The 19,894-nt window shown below is 37.5% G+C and overlaps 1 protein-coding gene across 8 annotated transcripts in view; it reads right to left on the bottom strand.

Moving 5' to 3' along the window:
• Positions 1–19,894, bottom strand: part of BCAS3 (BCAS3 microtubule associated cell migration factor) — a 376,521-nt gene that overhangs the window by 200,964 nt on the left and 155,663 nt on the right. For all 8 annotated transcript variants that reach the window (XM_049804065.1, XM_049804069.1, XM_049804071.1 and 5 more), the window contains 3 exons: positions 19,251–19,416; positions 17,939–18,039; positions 1,994–2,094 (listed from right to left, as the gene is read on the bottom strand). In XM_049804065.1, the coding sequence (XP_049660022.1) occupies positions 1,994–2,094; positions 17,939–18,039; positions 19,251–19,416 (368 nt within the window). The remainder of the gene's footprint in view (positions 1–1,993; positions 2,095–17,938; positions 18,040–19,250; positions 19,417–19,894) is intronic.

The following is a 19,894-nucleotide window of genomic DNA, read 5'->3' as shown; positions in this document are numbered from 1 at the left end:
AATTTTAAACACTGGCTAACATTCTAAGTTCTCAGCTAACGTAAGATGATAAATGCACAGCCTATTTAGCACTATTTCCATCTTTGCATTTATCTTAGCGTAACTCAGATTGACTGTAGATGTTTCTGAGGCAAGTAGCTTTTATGTAGCAGTGTAAATTAGGCCACAGATAAAGTAATCTGTATATTTTAAGCTTGAAACCATCAGTGTCACAGAGCCGAGAGGTAAACAGATGCCTTTGCAATTTTACTGAGGCTACGGCCAGATGTTCCTATTCACTCTTCTGTTGTGTGCAGGACAAACATATTGTATCTACTTCACACTGACAGCACACATTACCCACTGTTCTAATTGAAAAGTTGAAGTGAAGGGCAGTGTTTTTTCACTGCATGCTGTTACTGTTGATAACAACACTTTAATTTTGAAAAGCATACTTGCATTTTAGGTTTAATCTAAAGTGGCTTGCTTAGAGAATGCTAGCATCTTCATGCTCAAAAGAGCTATCATCACTCTCTTCACTTAGCAAAAATTAAACATTCCGGAAGCATTCTCTGAATTATTTGTGTTCTATGACATCACTTGGGATTTTTTTTTTCCCCTCTTATAAATACATTTACTCTTCTAGAGGGATAGATGTGATGAAGTTCAAGCAGTCTTAAGTTCCTTTGAGTTTCCTATTTTCCAAGAATCAGTAATAAACTAATCTCCATAAAGTAGGTTTACCTTACTCTCTTTTTCCTGAGGTTGCCCACTAAACCAGAAAGTCAACAGAACAGTAAAATAAGCTAAACTATCCAAACAGTACTGGAGAGGATAGATGGAAAACTACAGGTGAAATCTTGGCCCCAATGAGCTCAGTGATAAAATTCCTGTTGACTACACTGATTGTTTCACCATCTTTGTGCTCTGACAAATTAGAGACAGCATAAGCAAGTAAGATATATCAATGTGCAGCCACATCTGAAAACTTAGGCCAGGTAAGTGGATTCACATGAATAGATTCCCCAATGAATGCTGCTCCTGGACCGGTACATGTGGAAACCTAACTTCTCATTTTAGGAAAATGCTGTGTATGATGTATTCACCAGTGGGAGAAGCAAATCTCATTCATGAGTATTTAATATGTATGCCATATACACCCCAGCAACACATTTAATGCATCACTCCCGTAACATTGTTCTCAAACCAAAAGAAACCCACCTAATTTGTCAGGATGAATTCCATGTATCAGGCACCCTATAATGGCTTTAGTAAATCCAGAGCATTTGTAATTTTTATTTATTTATTTCACTCTAACCTTTTATTGCTAACAGGAGCTAATTCTGAGTGTATTTTCAAGACCTACATTCTTAAAGTGCAGTTATGTTTTGAGCCAAATAGTAAAGTATGTACTGAGTCCTTAAAGAGAAGCTTCATCGACTGAAACAAAGCAAGAATGGATAAAACTACAAAGATTTAACCTCATATAAAAATATTCCACTAAGCATGATCATTTTAAAGCACTATAGTATTTCCATCTAGCCATAACTCAAAGGAATTATCAGTAGCAAATGCAGTAGCTGGTAACCAGAAAAAGAAGGAAGTAAACCAGTTAATCTACCATTTTTATGTTAAAATGCAGCAAGTACAGCACAGGTCAACTGCAAAGGCATCACCACTTTGCCAAGCCAACCTCCTTTACCCATGTCTGAAAAGGAGCATGTCAGGCCCACTGAAACCTCCTACTTCATTCTGAACTTCCCAAGGATGTGACTTGTGCCAGTAATGATGGGGGCTTTATATGGCTTTTAATGTAGCTTGTATAGATTGTATAAAATGTAAAGACCATCAAATTTATACCACATTAAGTCAGGAGTGAAGTCAGTTATACAAGCAGCATTACCCATGGCCTACTGGAAGCTTACTTTCTATTTTGAGGAAAGTTGTGATTTTTACTTCTGGTGGATACTATTACTGTTTCACTCCTAAACTGGAACGCCCCTAAAAAGCATACCTGTGAAAGCCACTCTTCATCCTCTTGCCCGCTGTGGTCAGATGCTAAGCTGTCATACGACTCATGTCGAGTGATGGGTCCAGGGCTCCCTGGTGGAACCACTGAAAAAAACAGAAAACTGAAAAATCAGATTTACTGTTAAATGCTTTTATAAAAAGCTTTTTCAGTAAGTTATTGGTACAGCAACACACATATTTTCCTAAATCCGTGACAATATGTTGGAGCACAGAAAAAGCTCAAATATTGACATCAAAAGTGATGAAAAGATTTCTGCTCTTTGACTTGAAAGTATACATACAGCCACTATGATAACCCAACTGGCTCTTCTTTTAACCTTAAGTACTTCACGAACATACAGAAAAGCACAATACAGATGACAACCACCTGCCTTGAGGAATTTAACCCTGAGATATGCCGCTGTCAATGATGTAAGCCTTTCCTACAAACTTTTCAGAACTTGAACTGTACTAAAGCATACTGACAAAAGCTATCCTGAGGCACTGGTACATGTACTGACTTTGAACACAGAGTACTTCCAAGACTTCAGGAACTGACTTATCACTCTCATTTTGACATTAATGTAGTTAATTTAAAGCTGGCTTCACAAACAACTTGAATTTTAGGATTTGACTTTTTTGCAATTTAATTGGAAGGGCTTCATTATCATCTTAGTATCACCTTTTAATTACAGTAGTAGCAATATATTAATTAAGAATCCGTAACAAAGCAGAGTTTGATATTTAATTTGCTACAAAGACTAAACACTGAGATTATTTCACTGGACTATAAAATACCAGAAATTCTGTATTCAAGTGTTGCATTGCATTATAGTAATACCCTACAATAATTTTGGACAGATAAGAAAAACACTTTTTTCAGCTGCAGGTGACACTGGTAACTAGAAACATATTTTAGTTCAAGCTGAGGGACAAATTCATCAGTGGCTATTAAACATAACAGTCCAGACACAACCTCCAAGAAGCCCATAACCTCCAAACTCCTGGGCGTTGGAGCATCTGCTTCCAGTCGCTACCAGAGATGCAAGGCTGGTAAATTTTTGGTTTGACTCAACATCAGATGTGTCCACAGTGCTCATCAGCAAAGCTTTTCTTGCAGCACCATGGAAATCTTACACTACTATAACTGCTTAAATACCTAAGTCTCTACTATTCTTAAAAGACTGGTACAAACAAATAACCTCAATTCACAGAACAAAACTAAGTTAATTTTGTTCCTCTGTTCACTACTCTGTTTTGTGTTTGTATGGACTCACTACAACAGAAAAATGCAAGTTCTTCAGCTCTGTAGACTGCATGATATCCAAAACCACTTTTAAAATGATTACCATATATACATGCAACTTTGGGGGAAAAAATCACTATTTAGTGTTCAAATACTACCACAAAAAAGAGAGAGAATCATAGACACATTATTGTAAAGATTAGTATTTCATGATGCCTGGTCCTTGAGTCATTTAAATATATGGGCAAAGCTTACAGTCTAGCTACTTTACTTTCTATGGCAGTAGGGTTATGTTGCTCTAACTGAAACTTCACACCTGAGAAAGCTGAAAGAGCTTAGAAAAAGCAAAATGCAAGCAAGAACCCCAGGCAATAAGACAGGAGGTATTTTTCATTTTCTTGTACCTGCTTACTGTCAGGGGCCTGTTGGAGGCCTGGATTCAATACCAAGAAACCATACCCGCTTTGAGGGAAGAGCAGACACCACAAAAGCAAATTATAAGAAGCAAATGCAACAACGGTATTTTTACTTTGGTAAAACAAGAGAGTTTTATGCTATAGCATTAAGATACCGGACAATCCTAAAATTAGAACCAATATTTTTTATATTCACATAATCTAAAAATGACTCAAAGTTTTTTAAATTGATTTTTAAAAACTGTATTATTAAAGGGTTGACCTTTATGTGTCAAGTTTCCATCCACTACAAATTTTTACAGCCATGTTGTAAACCCCTAATAATAGCGAGTTTATAATGGCAAAGCAGACACAATTGTAACCATAAATACAGAACGGCGCCTCTATAATATAAACAGCACAGGGTTTTCATAAATCCATACACTATATGAAATAAAGGGATTTTCATCCTGTTTGTATAAGTGGGTATCAGAACCCAACCTCAGCTATGGAGCCATTTCTAACACCTCTGTATCGCCAAGAGTCCTTATCCTGAAACCTGCAATATACCAAATTCAGTTCAGGGCCTAACTTATTAAAGAATTATTCCAAGTGCTATATACATTTGGACATATTCTTACAAAGTGTCAAGTTTTTCCCATGAGATACTATGCATCTGCCATATTCATTGAAATCAATACAATTTGTGCCTGCACGTATGTGTACATACACACCTTGACACTCAGCAGTGTGTGTTCACCAGTTCTCAAGATAATATAGAAACTACATTCATCTGCTTCATTACAACCGTGACCGATCTAATTCAATGACTTACGGACGTGTCTGTCCAGCCCATATCAAACTCGCATTAAGAAAATACACATACCTTCCTGGATTACAAACAGCTGACGATTCACAGTATATATCTGAACATGAAACCATAATGCCCACACTTTTTCCTTACCGGTGAAGTTTGTATTCGAAACCGATGAAACAAACCCAGTATTTTGACACGTTTTGCTGTTGCCCTAATCTTCCCCATATCTCCTGACTCCCCTAACAATAAATTCTACTGACTGCAGTAATGCCTGTTTCTGAGGGCACAGCTGATCAACTGCAGGCTTTCCTGTTATTGAACTCTGCTAACAAACTGTTCATGACTCTAGCAGATGTTTTTGCTTTCAAACCAACAGGAACTTTATGGACTGTTCTGAATTTTTTTTGTTCTTTCTATCCCAGGGGCAACTACTAGAGCTGTCAAGATTAGAGAAGCTGCTATTCAGTGACTAGCTGCAAAAATGCTAGCCCGGGGAGCAGCATCCACCCTGCTTTGTCACCGTACTTCTCCCTTGGGTAATACTCTTACATTTTACTGGAGATTCAAGACAGCTTTACAGTGAGAAAGAAGTTTAAATTTAAGAATATTTTTGGTCCTATGCTGCATGCCTTTTCCTGAGGAATCACAGCTTTGCATAGGTCTTGCAATAACACACGTTTCAGTAGAGCTTCAGAGCGCAGCATTAACTCTTTCTACCAAAAAGTGACGACATGCTGAATTCCATGAAAAAGCTCTGCCTTAGAGTTCACCAGCAGGGCAACAGTGATAAAGCCTTAGCTGAGGTCAAACCTCAGTAATTTATTTTGCTATTTAATAAAATAGCATTTATGTACCACACCTATCACAAAAGCAGGCATTTAAAGAGAGTCTGGTTTTGATAGCAGGATCCCATAATGATGGTCCCAGCCTTACCACAGGCAAAACAAGCTCTACTCCCACTGCCCTTGGTGGGAGCATGCCGTGTTCTGTGAGATATGACCTTAAAAGACAAGTGATCCTTGCTGGAGATTTGCCATCGCTGTACTGCTTATTACAGATACACATGTGGTCATTTATTTCAAGTTAAAAACGGCCTTGAAGTTACAGGAACAAATATGTTCTAAAAATGTAAAAACAATTCTTTCTTCATTTCTGGGTCACACACCTCTTGCGTTGGTATCAGGTTCCAAGATGAGATTAATTTAAGCCTGGAGGGACATTTCCAAGAATTTGAGCTCAAAAGTAACCTTTTATCTTCCAGCTTAATTCTTCGAAAATCTGAACTCACACTGGAAATTATGGCAGCCTCTTACACCTCAGTGAAGCTATTCTTATGCTATAACAGAGTTTTTTCAATTTCCAAAGAATTTCACTATCACGCAGGATAGCAAATAATAAAATTCAAATTCTTCAAAAGCTTTGCAGCACGTAGTGTTTTTACTTGCACTCCTGTAATTTCTCATTCATTGGGAAAAAGTCACAAATGGCACACACATAGACAAGGAACAAGGAAGCCCTTCTTGCACGGAGGTATTTTACTGGCAATTGCAGGTGTTTTGTACCTTCCTAAAATAATAAATTCAATGCTTTATGTCTAAGCTATGTCAATTTTTAACTTTTTGCTATTCTTACACGAACATCTGGAACAAACATATATCAAATACCAGAACGCAACTGAGTTTAATCTAGAAATACACAAACATGCAGAAGTTTGTACAATTACCCGTGGATTAAAAAAGTACAAAGAAAATGAGTGCTTATTAAAAAAAATAAAATCTAAGGTGGGAGTTAGAACATACAACTTCTGTTTATGCAGTATAACAGGACATGAGTTTCTAAAGTCTGCTTAGAAATGCAAAGAACTCCATAAGCAAGCATTCGAGGTCACTTTTTAAAAACTGGAGTGCTACCTACAGCAAAAATCAGAGCTTTGCCATAAATATTTGGCAAGGGGCAAAAACCATCTTTCAGCTGCTCAAAAATAATAGTAGCACCTTTAATCTCTGTCCTCCTTCAAGTGAAAAGTGATCTGCATCAACTCTAAATCTGGAAGATAATCCTGTCCCTCCATCCTGACTAGCTCTACTGAACCAATCCACATTTAACTAAGGAATAACAGAATCTCAGCGACTGTTGTTCATCTTCTTTCATGACCTGAACACTGTCGTCTCATTTTCTACCCTCAAAATCAAAGGTGCAGGTGCTTACCCATAATCTAAGGTAAATTTGTAAAGTTTACAGACTCACTTCTCTGCAGTTACAGGATTAATCTTACTACCATATTGAAGAAAGACTATTAAAGGCAAGGGTCTGAAAAAACCCCACCACATTACAAACTCAATCATTTGTGTGATAATTGTTAACACCAGGAAAACCGCACAGAAGTGACTGTGGAAACAAAAGTTTCAACACAGGCCAAAGCAAAGGCTGAAACACTGCTGAGCTGGTATTCCTCTGGAACTCCAGGACCTGATTCCCACAGTTCAATGACCAAGTATGAAAAAAACACCCCATTGTTTTGAAATTTTGCGATGATATTTAGTGACAAATAAAGAAACCCAACTATTACTATTAACCTCAAATAATTTGCATAGGCATTCTTGACAGGTGAGCAACACCTAGACAAATATACATGCTTGACGAATATTGGAATTAACAAACAGTGGTTTTGTTCATAGATGGGCTAATTATACAATAAATACCTAGACCTAAGACAAATCTTTATTCATTCAAAGACTATAAATTGTCATCTTTCAGCAGCATAGAAGTGTTGGAACAAAGAAACACTACAGCTCAATTGTAGTGTGTGCACTTATGGTTTTAATTTGTGAACAATAAATCATTAGTTTTACTTAGTTTTGTGTACTTCTTGAACCAAAAGGTTTTAATTTTCTCATTTATATAAATAAGCTTTACACAATTCAATTTAATTGAGAGTTATATACGAAATTCCCAATGTGCTCTTCTCTAAGGGATGTATGTTTGTCCAAATTAAGAGCAAAGGCATTTGCAGACTATAAAGACTGTTTGTTCTGTGCTGCCTGCCATACACATGACTGCAGACACCCAGAGCGCTTTCCTTTATTTCAACTGAATACACAAAATTTGTAATTTGAAATAAGATTCTAAAATCTAGTAGAAACAGAAACAACGTACTCTTAAGTAATTCATTAACTCTGAAGTCTATCCTGTGTCCACATGCAGTGTCTAGTGATATCCATGGCAAAGAGGTACGCAGAATAAAAATTATGTCTCTTTTAGGTTTCATACAAATCATACGCTAACATCTGATTTTGATGCTTTTTCTGTGGTTCTTAAGTTATATCTAAAATTATCATTTTAGAGACCTGAGGTAATCACATGCTTGTCAATAAGCTTCAGGAATACTTCTCTTAAAATTAAGCTCCACAATTTGAATTATTTACTTCATGCTACTTCTGGAACTGCTGGTGCATTAGTTACATCACATTGCCCATGACAAGTAGAATGTGACAGTTCTGGTTTAGGTCTACATGCAGCCGCTTTAAATTCAACAGGTTCACCTCTTTTTCCATCCCATATATGGGATCTCACTTCTGTCAGAGGTGGGTGTCGGTATCCCACAGTCAGGTTTGCCATGTAGGTCAAGTCCAACAACTGCTTAGTGAGTTTTACTGCATGCATGTTCCTAAATTTTCTCTTGGAGCACATAGCTCTATGCCTGCTGGCTCTAGCTCTGCTCAAGTTTGACAATAAAGTGAAGACCAGAGTATCATTTTAGACACAATGCTTACAGCCATATTTAAAACAAACTGTTTGCAGTTTGGTGATATGCTCTATGTATTTTTACTCGTGGCTATACGTTACTGAGCAAAGTTCTGTTTTTAATGCATTTTTCAGCTTGTAAACTTCTGCAGGAGCATGCCTTGCAAATTAAAATATCCTCTTTGACTCAAAACTTCTCCCCACTCATTTTTTTTCCCGTTAGGACTTTCTGAGATTCTTGTATGGATAAACATCATAAACATCATAAAATTAAGCTAACCGCCCCCCCCTCCCCGTAAACCAGGAGTTTAACCAGCCTAACAGTTATTTCACACCACCAATTGACTTATAGATTTATTCATTCATTATTTGTATATTGCTCACAGTTTACTAGGTGCTTTATAGACCATCCATTCTCTGTATCAGCACTTTAATCTTAAAGGAATAGGTAGGTCTATAATCAGGATATGAATTCTCCTTAGATTTTCCCAGCTTTGATGACTGCTTTACTTGCTCCTTACTTAACACTGGTCTGATAGTCAACAGCCTGGCATTTTTTTTTTTCCCTAAAAGGTGCTGATTAGATGTTCAGGCTTCACCATTACTGCTGGCTGCATTGAGATGGGTGTGCAGTCACTGTGCTTAACTCCAGCTTCCATTTCTGAAGTTCCCATAGGAAACCAGTCAAGTACAATGACCATTTAAAGCTGGACAGAGCTAGAACCTGATATTACTCACAGTATGGAGCATCTTAAGGTTGTTGAATGCTTTAAATGCTCAGACTGTGAGCAGACTATCAGTTCTGTACCAAAGGATAACATATATATTCTTTCCTGAGTTAAAGAATAATTTCAACTGCACGAACCTATGGCAAAATCCATCTGATGGCCATCTTTAAAGAATTATGGAAGAGGTAACTATTTCTATAATTCACTGACTTCAAAAGTATGTTTGACATTATTGTCGGGAAAATTATGTTAACCATGGATTACTGTTACAATCAAAGTATGTAGTGAGAAGTCAAGAGGCTTAGTAGTAAATTTTCAAAGCGGTGCGTGGGGATTTACCCGTTTGACTCCCATTAACGTCAATAGGAGTCGCGCGGCTAAATCCCTGTACACTGCTTTGAAAACTGACCCCTTCGTGTTGATGGACCCCTCTCTAAGAAGTTCCAGATGACCATGTAAGAATAGTAAAGAACTATTTCAGCATGTGCCCTTGTTCATTATTGTTGTTTGTACACATCTGAAAGTATTTTAATTCCTATATGCAGTGCTGTTTCCAGCATTTAGTTTATAAAATATGGATTAAGATGGGCAAGTATGCAGTAATCTGATGAAGCCATGCACATGCTCAGGTATATATATGCATCAAAAACTTAACATATATTGCCAGCATCCAATGCACCTTACAGAGTTAATTTTTATCCACCTCATCCACATTATTTCACAAACACCAATTACAGCTGAAGAATGTATCATGATTTACTGTGCCACTCGTATGCAATGATGCAGCTCTTTCATGAAATGACATCTGCCCTGTTCCTCTTTACCCCAATCAGTCCTATGCTCAGTCAGAAATTAAATTTGCTTCCCTTGACCACTCAATCCTGTTTCCTGTAGGGAGCAGGAAGTGCAGGTTACAGTTTTAGGGAAACATAGTTTTCCCTTAAGAAAAATACCATGAACTACAGTTTCATTAGAAACATCTTTTCTGGAATGGGAAGGTGATCCAGATTAGCTTTCAATCTGTTACGCCTCCAAGTGTAAAAAGCAAACCTGAAAATTCCATTTTCACTGTTTGTGACTACTGCCAGAAACCCCCAAATACATGTAACAACTCTGTAAGAGAAATGCATGCTTGGAATCAGTCGCACTGGAAATTTTTTAACTGTAGTCATAAAATATATATATATATGCATATATATTTATAAACTGTATACAAGATCTGCTACAGTTTTAAACACAATAAAAAATTCCAAATATGAAATATTTTTAAATTGCAAAAATTCTTCTACAACATATTTTACCTGTATCACTTATATGTTCATATATATACTCATATTTTCATGCAATATTTGGAGAGAATACCTGAGTCAAGATAAACACTTAAGAATTAATTTTCTGAAATTCTGAAACTAATTTTTCTGTATAGAAATGTCCTCCTCAAAATTTCAAAGAATTATAAACTTTTCCCCAAGGATCTCGATTTTTACAGGACATCTGCACAACTCCTTTGAAAACTACTGATGCAGAGACCCAGGAATTTCTTTTTAGAAGTATGTTGTATTCTTATACTATATGGTAATAACAAAGTAGAATTTCATGAAAATGATACACTACCTAGAGGCAATCTGAAGTAGAAAGAATAATAATAATGACAAACCGATAATCTAGAAAATATTTTTAAAAATTCCCATCTGGATAATGAAGTTAAACATATGTACCAAAGTAACTACATGAAATCTCAACTGTGTGCTGGTTGTACACAGAATAGCAAAATAACAACATAATGCAGTTTCCCATCTATAAGTGGACTGTGTTAACAACTAACAAAGGGTTAGCTGCAATACTCTTGTTGAGAATAGGGAGGAAAAACCTGGCAGAATCATTGAAACGTAACACGTCTTGTGATCGGGGACTCACTCAATCTACCAAAAAGCTGGGTTTACATCTGCTCAGCACAGACAAAGCAGCGTCCTCCCCTGTTTGCCTTCCTGCAAGATAGCTCATAGTTCTGCCATGCCCAGCTCCTTCACTCCAACTTTTCATGAATGGTATGTTCTTTCCCGCAGTTTTAAGCCCGTTAACACCCAATCAACACAATTTTGTGGAAAAGCCCTCATCTGTGGTGCACAGGTACATCTGAAAGGCCAGTAGTTTAGGCAACATTCATATGATCAGAACATAAATGATGGCAGTTTAAAACATTAACCCACACACCACTGTTTGTTCCAATTCCTCTCCAGGCTACACAGCACAGCAGCTCATATAAACTCAAGTGGGCTTCGCCCACTTCAGGGTAAAGTCAGAGAGCTTTGTTTAGATAGCCTTCATCAGTGGATTATGTTAAACTGGCCAACTTCGCTCTGAAGTGCTACCGGTGCTGCTGCAGAACCAGTAAAGCCCAGAAGAGGCACCATAATGGGCAGCTGGGAGCCCTAACTGCTAAACTACTCCAAACTCACGTCTGACCGTGGCCATGCAGAGATGTCACAGAAACAGAGCAAAAAGTCTTTGAACACCTCGTAACTACATGATAGCGTAATTGTTGTTACAGAATGGGCTCTGGTTTTGATCAGGTTTATTATTTGAAACCAAGCTCCGTTGTGATAGACATTGAACATACACAGAGCAAGATACAGCTCTTGCCTTACACAATATGCTACATACACACATGCTGTAGCTATGTATATAGTGGGAGAAGTACCATAACGTATATTCTTTCACATTAGTGAGAGAGAAAGATTACACTATTAAATATGCACACACAAAAGGGTACAAGAAGAAAAATAGAAGTGGAAGGCTGGGAGGTGGTAGAACACTAAATGTAATTATCAGTCCCAGTTCATTAGCCTGTTACCAGACCACCATCACGCTCTGCTGTGCCTGGAAAAAGGCTTGCAGACCAGAATGACCAGATTCTTTACTGTGTTTGCTCGGTGGAACTCGTATGGCAGCAGCTTGGCTATGATTACATGCATTGTAGCTTGTTTTTCATAGTATCTGTCTTCATAGCATATGGTCACACAGTTATTTAATACAGTTTCCACTCTTACTCTCAGTCTTGCTTTCCACTGCGCAATATTCACTAGCTCTATGTGTGGAATTTTTATTTCCATCAATGGAATGTAGGAAAGGAATATAAAATAGGCCATAAAGAACCACAATGTTGCTTAGAGACAAAAGTCTTGCTCAGGGTGCATAGCTTTCATTAGAGGGAGCAGGAAGTGCAAACATGATGTCAGAGTTACAGAGATTATCTGTATAAATTGTGTTATCATTTAGGCCAAACAAACAGTGAGGAAAGCCTAACCCCCTCCCTTTGAAGACAATGAACAGTTACTAAGTTTGACTTCTAATGAAAGCCATTTTCAGTAAAACACAAGATACGTACGACAGTTGGTCCAGAAATTGAAAATCTATTGTAACAGCCAAAAGTCAAAGGCAGCTATAAATACAGACCTTAATTTTTTCAAGAATCCCTTAACGAAGTCTATAAAACTGATTATATCTTCAGGCCTAACTCAAGTGCAAATTCTTACTCAGAAATAAGTTAAAAGCCCTGCAAGTATTACTTGGAGACCAGAAGAGGCACAAAGAACGAGAATACAGAGTACTGGTTTGAATCCTAACATTGTGGAATATGAATTACATTGCATTTAGGATAAACAATTAATGAGACAGCAGAAGCCTCAGCAACATGTCCATTTTTCTGAGAGAGAAACAATTTCCAGAAGCGGTCAGAGTGGGATAAAGAAACACTGCATCATTCCTTTTAACACAACAGAAATGGTCTTTGATTATTTAAAAGCCAATTGCAAAGATCTGTCTTCAAAACCTCCTATTGGAGGTATAATAGCAAAGAGGTGCAAGTACACTTACCAGCAACACTGTAGTAAAGTAGAGACTTTTGTTTTAACAAAATCTATATTTATACGATTACATTTCCTATGGTTGAGGGCAGCTGTAATTAATGGATTTCCCTCCTTCCCCTAATGCAGTCATTTGTCAATTTAAACACAGAATGTCCAATCAATTTTGATGTATTTAGTAAGCAATTTGTCAAAGAGTACTGCATACCAGTTAATATATTAATTCTTGTCATTGGCCTGCTTCTGACAACTGCAGGTCGTCTCCATAAAACTGGTCCTGATGAGCCAAAACTCTTGCCTGGAATGTGAAGGTGCCCTTTCCAGAGCCAGAGGAGATAAATCGTATCTCATATTATTCAATACCTTTCTGGGACAGCTTTTGGTCTGATTTCAAAGTATTTTTCATTAATGTGTTAATTGTCCACGTTTCAGATATTTCAACTACAGTCCATTCCTCCAGTGCAATGATAAAATAAATTAAAAGAGGAGGAGTACGGAAGAAAGGAAGTGAGAAGTCTGAAATGAGGATGTAAGACTATCTGCTGTTATGCAAAGTTACCTATTTTCATTGCAATTCCATTATGTGCCATGCACATGTCTGTATGGATTCCAACATGCAAAAATGGAAGGTACAGAAGTCAGACAAAGGAAACACGGGTTAAGTCAATCTAATATGTAACACTTTGGGTCATGGTAAGAGAAAGAAAAGTATTCAGTAGAAAAAAACCTGAACACAAACAGCAGATTATCATGGACATAAAAAGCACATCTTAACAGCATGCCTCTAGAGTTTGTATTACCAGAAGCATCTTAATTCCTAAGTACTAAACAGCAGGAAGCAAGTAGCATTTAAAGAATAAGTAATGATGAAACTTGGCAGTTCTCTGAGGAAAGCCAAGTCCTTTACATTGCAAATTTCTGCAGACACCAGAAACCCTCCTATGTGCGCATGCAGTGCCTCACACAACTCTCCCCCCGCTATCAGGTCTGCTACGACAGTCTAACTCTATCAGGTGACGGTATTTACGTTATAGGAAAAACATCTAGGAAGAATAAAACGTGACATACATTTCCTTCCTATGTTGTGATTAGATTTAGGAGTTGCTCAGAACACAGGCAAATAAAGAGAGAATACTAGAGACACAAGTAAGGTAAAATATTACTTATTAAACCTGAGAAGAGTAGGAGAGAAACGCCTAGCACCTGACACCCAGCACTGACGACCTGAGGACTGTAATACATCCAGGGCTTTCTGGGATGAACTCTGACAAAAACAAAACTAAGGCTGAAATCTGCTCTGTCAGAAGGTGAGGAGATTCTCGGGACTGGTTATTTTTACTCTAAACAACTGCAGAAAGCCTGAAACAGTTAGCAGCAGGATACTAACGCTTCCAGCAGGCTAGCAGGTTGTGGAATTTAACATGCCAGCTCACTTTCAAGCTATGAACTTACAGAAAGGTCCAAAACTCTCCCTATCCACTTTCTCACCTCTCTGCACCAGCCACAGCCATGATAAGGCACTCAGGTAGACACGAACTGCATACTCTGATCCAGGTTTCTGCAGCAGATGTCACACATGACCTCAAAGCAATGAAACAGCTGTGCTAATCCACTTACAAATACCCTTGGGATAAGTCTCGGACACTTGTTGTACAAAATATTTCTTCAAACAATGGTTCCTTGTTACTTCTTTATTAGCTGTGAACATAACTTTAAGGTTTAGAAATATTAAAAGCTGATCTGTGTGTAAATAACTAAATGCAGTGTTTTTAAAATATTCTCCTTTCATCACAAGAACTCACTGGCCTACTTTATCATTTTCAGAGACTAAGGAAGATTCTGGTCCTGTGTTTTGGCATCAAACTGCATATTTATGAAAACCTGCACAGGATAGCCCTCCAACCAGACCGCCAGACGTTTCATTGTTCTGTCCGTCTGCTGACAGAGGTACTCTGTGCTAAAAAGCACACTGAGTATTTTTCAATGACCCAGGGGGCAAAGGTCACTTATTATAAATGGATAATGAGACCTAATGCAATGTTCTGAGTGTGGACAAAGAAAGGGTCTATCCATACCCCCTTGTGACTTGGTCATTCAGGCTTTTATTTCCCCTGCACACTTAATGGAGCCAAACAATTGGCAGAAATGCTATACAGAAACTGAGAGAAACTGCTGTATTCTACCTCTGATAGACAGATACAAATAGTGACCCTGAAACGGCGCCAGAATTCCTCTTACCACTAACGTGGCAGACAGATGAAACATTCACCCTAAACCCCTATTTAGCCATTTGCTGGCAATTAAACTTACTGACGGAAGTGATAGCACATCAAACCACAGGCTTCAGCTAATGTCAACCCATTACATTACTGCAGGTAAGCAGAGCCAGATAACTTCGTTTTAGCATGTATTTAATAGGGGGAAAGCTAACAGGTGTCTTGGACTCTTTTGTGAGAACCCTGGTTTGACTCCATTTTTTCAGAAACTTCATTGAGTAGCTTCAGATAGAGTAAATCCAGAAGACAAATAAAACTTCAAAGAAGATCAGATATACACAAACTTTTCTGTTAATGACATTTTTACTATGCTCTCTGGACTCTTTTTTGTCTTTAGCGTTTATTATTCTATTTTTCTTTACATTCCACGCCCATCTTAATGAATTCTTATTACGTGATTTAAAACCTGAATTAAAATTGTTCACTGTAATTCAAAAAATACAAATTCATCATTTCGCTGGAATTTAGCTACCACTCATTCTTCTTCCTTTAAAAAGTTTCCCATACAAAAACACTTGAAATGCATAGTATTTGATTTGTTAACGAAATACACAGAGCGAACCACATCCATTCCCGATGCCCGTATGTGGGATAAATGTGATCTGTGTATGTAAGCACTGATGCCCACAGAAAGACTTTTGTTCAGACCGTATCTATGCAATACACTGCTTTTAATTTCAACAGAAACTAAAAAGCAAACAAACTACTTCTACAAAGTGTCCAAAATTCTCCAGACAGCATTCTGTGCTCTTGGACCCATACTGCAATAACTGCACACTACATACAATATTTACATATTTATATGCTTGATAGTATTCAAGGGAAATGGCTGAAGCCAATATGGATGATAAAGACATCCAAAACTAGAGCAGAGATTTGGGGCAGGTGGGAGGACGGTGGAAGAAATCTGGCCCAAACAGGGGGCAAGCTGCAAGGACTCACAAACATAGGTAGTGTTTGTGAATTAAAGCTGGTTTTGGAGACCTTTTCAAGACTACTCAGTATTGCTGTTTTCCGTGAAGATGCTACATTTAACAGACTGGTTAGATAATTCTGCAAAGCAATAATCTTGACAGCCCTAAAGAACAATAAATGCACACAGCAATGGACAGTATCCTCTTATCCTAATGCTTTGTCTTATGCAGATAATTTAACTACTAACAGGCCAAGCAGATATATATTAAAGGAAAAGTGCTGGAAAAGGGTCTTAACTCCACCTCCTTGGCAGCAGGAAACAGATTATGTTTTTCCTTGCAAACATGTCTAGCTAAACATGACTTATTGAAACACTGGAGTTTCTGTGAATGAGCCTGTTTGCCTTTTTTATCTCCTCATCATAAAAGTTATCTAATGTTATCATCAGCAACAGGTGCATAAGCAATGGATAAAAAAATAAATATCAAAATGAATTATCAGCAACATAAGCAGACTATGTGGCAGCAGTTGCCTTAAACTAAAATATGAAATTAGACCTATACTTTATAGTTAATATCGTCTATTAAAGGCTTTGATATAAATTACAAATACATTTGTTGACCTGATTGTAGTCAATGCTTCAAAATATTTTTACGAAAATTTAAGTATAGGCTTGCACACCTAATTTTAGACATACTCATTTGAAAACAGTGATCTATATTTATATAGTAAAATACTATACAAGCAAAATACATCCTTGCAATGACCTTTTATCTCAAAACAGAACTCACGTATCTCTAACTGAAAGTAAAATAACGCAGGAATCTAGCAAAAAATTCTAGCCAAAAGGGACATCTAACACAGTGTTGTGCGCTATTAATTACTTTTTCATCTTCTTTTCTACCTTTTGAATTTTCTTCCTTTTTCTATGTGGCACGGAAGAAGTAGGACCCTAACCTTGTAGGTCGCCACAACATTTTGAGCTCTGAGTGCATGCAACAGATGGACAGGTAGAAGCAACAGATCTAATCTGGCGCCAATGTCACTTTTACCAGTCACATTCAGACCTACTGCCTTTTGGCCCAGATGTCCACTTTCTGCATTTTAAATGCCTATGTCACATAACATGCTGGCGTTTAGCTGCACTGACAACTGTGCAGAGGGTCTAGTTTCCCCATGAGTACCCTTACATATGCCAAGAGTTGCTCCCTTGTGAAACTTTGACTGTTGTATCACTTTGATCTTGACTACACCCTAGATAAAAGAGACACTTGCTACTCACCGTTAATATTCTTGTCTTTTTTGAATTGTCAAAATAAAAAATAACATGAATACACATTTATGTATAAAAACAATATAAAATACATGGCTTTATATATATATATATATGGTATACATGTACCATGTATCTACTGATATAGATATATAAATGTTTCTGAATATGCAATGCCACGCATATTGGCTCCCTGCAAACGATGTGGCTGGACAAGAGACAGGACAAGGCAGGTGGGCAGCCATCCCTGGAAGCGATGCCAAGGCTCCCAAGGGAAGCAGCTGTCTGAGACTCTGGCTGGAAGTAGCCCAGCAATCACGAGTTCCAGCGGAGAGGGAAAATGCAGATGCACTCGCTTGTCACCGAGTATTGAATTCACAAGAGGAAATGACTAAAAGCACGAGAAGAAATGAGGTGACGAAACCCTGAAGACTTGAGGGGATCTAGTGGGTTGCACTTGCAAGGCCTGCCAAGCACTCACGTTTGGGCTATATGACAGCCACACAACTTCGATTCATATCAAAAAGAAACTATATTCACTACTCTACCATTACTAATACAGTTGGTTACACGAAGCCCTGTTCTGGGGTAGAACATATACTGAAATAAATGCAGGTTGAAAAACCAACTCAGAAAGTCACACTTGGGTTAAAACATGCACATAAGACAAAAAGTTGTCAGCTACTTACAGCCAGCAAGAAGATACTGGTAGTACTGCACGGCATCTGCAGCCAGGAGCAGTGGATGGTTTGCATTAAATGGTGGTTGGAGTTCATTCCACTGAGGAGTTCTGAGGTAAAACACAAGACTATTAATATTTAAGCTAATACAGAGAATGTAAATCAGTGTTTCTGTCATCACATGTAATTATCTATACAAGCTCACAAAATGTTTGTAATTATTTAAATTAGCTTGTTCAAACACTGCAATACACCACAGGCAGTTGAGCAGCAGGACCAAATCGCGCAGATTGTGAGGCAAAGACAATGCTTGGTTGTTGACTGCTGTGTGTATTGTCCAAAAAAATGATGAAGGTGGTTTAGATTAAGTTGGTAAATACGTTTAGGACCATTGTATGTCATGCTGACGTTATATAAACACGCAACTGAAACTGGGGAACATTTTTGTTCTGTTAACTAGCATTGCTTCGATACTGTAAAGTCATTGAGCATTTACAAACTGTGAAAATAAAGCTGTGTAAAGTTATGGACTATTGATCCAATTAGAATTTTCAATTCCATTACAACCTACTCATTTCAACAATAATGGTCTAGAAGTCTGTGTTGTAATTTTAATTAGGGTGGGCCATTCCTAAATAGCTTGGTAAATCAAGTATTGATCAATCTAGTCCAGCCATAAGCAGCACTAAGGAATATAGGAGCCAAGAAAAATCGATAGAAAAATATTTTAAAACGTCAAAAGCACTGACAACATTTTCTCATCAATTTTCGTTTACTTTCTTCCACATGTCAGGAATAATTTCTTCAACTGTCTTAAGAAATGCTACCTTCAGCTACTTACAGGATAACTTGCCTAATTCTTTGCAATGCTTCATCGTGGAAACCTCACTCATGTCTCATGGCAGAATTCTGTACTTTAACACTATTAAAATAATTGTTTCTAGTCCTTACATAAAAAGCTAAATTATAATCTGATCATTTAAAATCCCTAATTGATAAGGATCTCTATTGATCTGTTAACATGTTCATGTAGCTCAACCCCACAGAAGTATTTAAATGGTTAGCTCCCATTCAGACATGTAAGCACTAACAGAACTACATGAAAAGGTAAGATTGAATTTACTATCGAGAGTCCTCTCTTCCAATGGAAAACTTTAAGAGTCTTAAAGATAAAGTTTAAGATAAAAGTATGGCTGAAAATCATGATGCAGTTCATTCACCTCTTCCAAAAAAAAAAAAAAAAAAAAAAAAAAAAAGAAAAAATAGCTCACGATCATTTTCTGGACAGAAAGACGACGCCAAAGTAAAAGGAATGAGCTACCTAACCAAAGTCCAGCTGGCTCTTGGGCATGTCATCATTTCCAAAGGTGTGTCATCACTAATCTTCGGAGCAGTGCTGAGCGGACGTGGTTCCAGTACATGCTCCACCAGGCTACCGTAACAACTGATAATATACAACGACTCCACTACGAACTGTTTTGATTGATCTGTTTGTAAGAAGAAAGAAAATCTTATTGGAATAGCCGAGCAGAAACAGAAAAAAAAGTTTACAAAAATAGTAGACTACTTAGTCTTTTAAGTCTCTTGCCTTTATATGCTCGCAGTCAAAAATGTAAATTAGAAGTGAAAGGGCTGGAGAGACAAAGAGAAAATTTGTACAAAGCACACAATTTTCCCCTTATTTAAAGAAACCATGAATATCTCATATAAAAGAAGGTGGAACAGAGCTTCTCACCAAGGTGTGTTCAGGTAATTGCATATTGCCAAACATATGTCTGTACATTTGCTTTAGCAAAGGTGTCTCACCTTTACCTCACAGCTTTTTCAGTGACACTTCACAAAGTATCTCTGGATTGAACTATCAAAGTTTGGCTTTTGTCACTGTATCACAATAGAAGGTCAATGATTTATTTCATGGATTAAAATTTCTTGTAAATTGTCCTATTTACCAAAAGCACCCCAACC

This window comes from Accipiter gentilis, chromosome 6 (genome assembly GCF_929443795.1).
Source record: "Accipiter gentilis chromosome 6, bAccGen1.1, whole genome shotgun sequence".
Classification (NCBI taxonomy): domain Eukaryota; kingdom Metazoa; phylum Chordata; class Aves; order Accipitriformes; family Accipitridae; genus Astur; species Astur gentilis.
The sequence above is the reverse complement of the archived record's forward strand: the minus strand, read 5'-3'. Positions and strand labels throughout refer to the sequence as shown.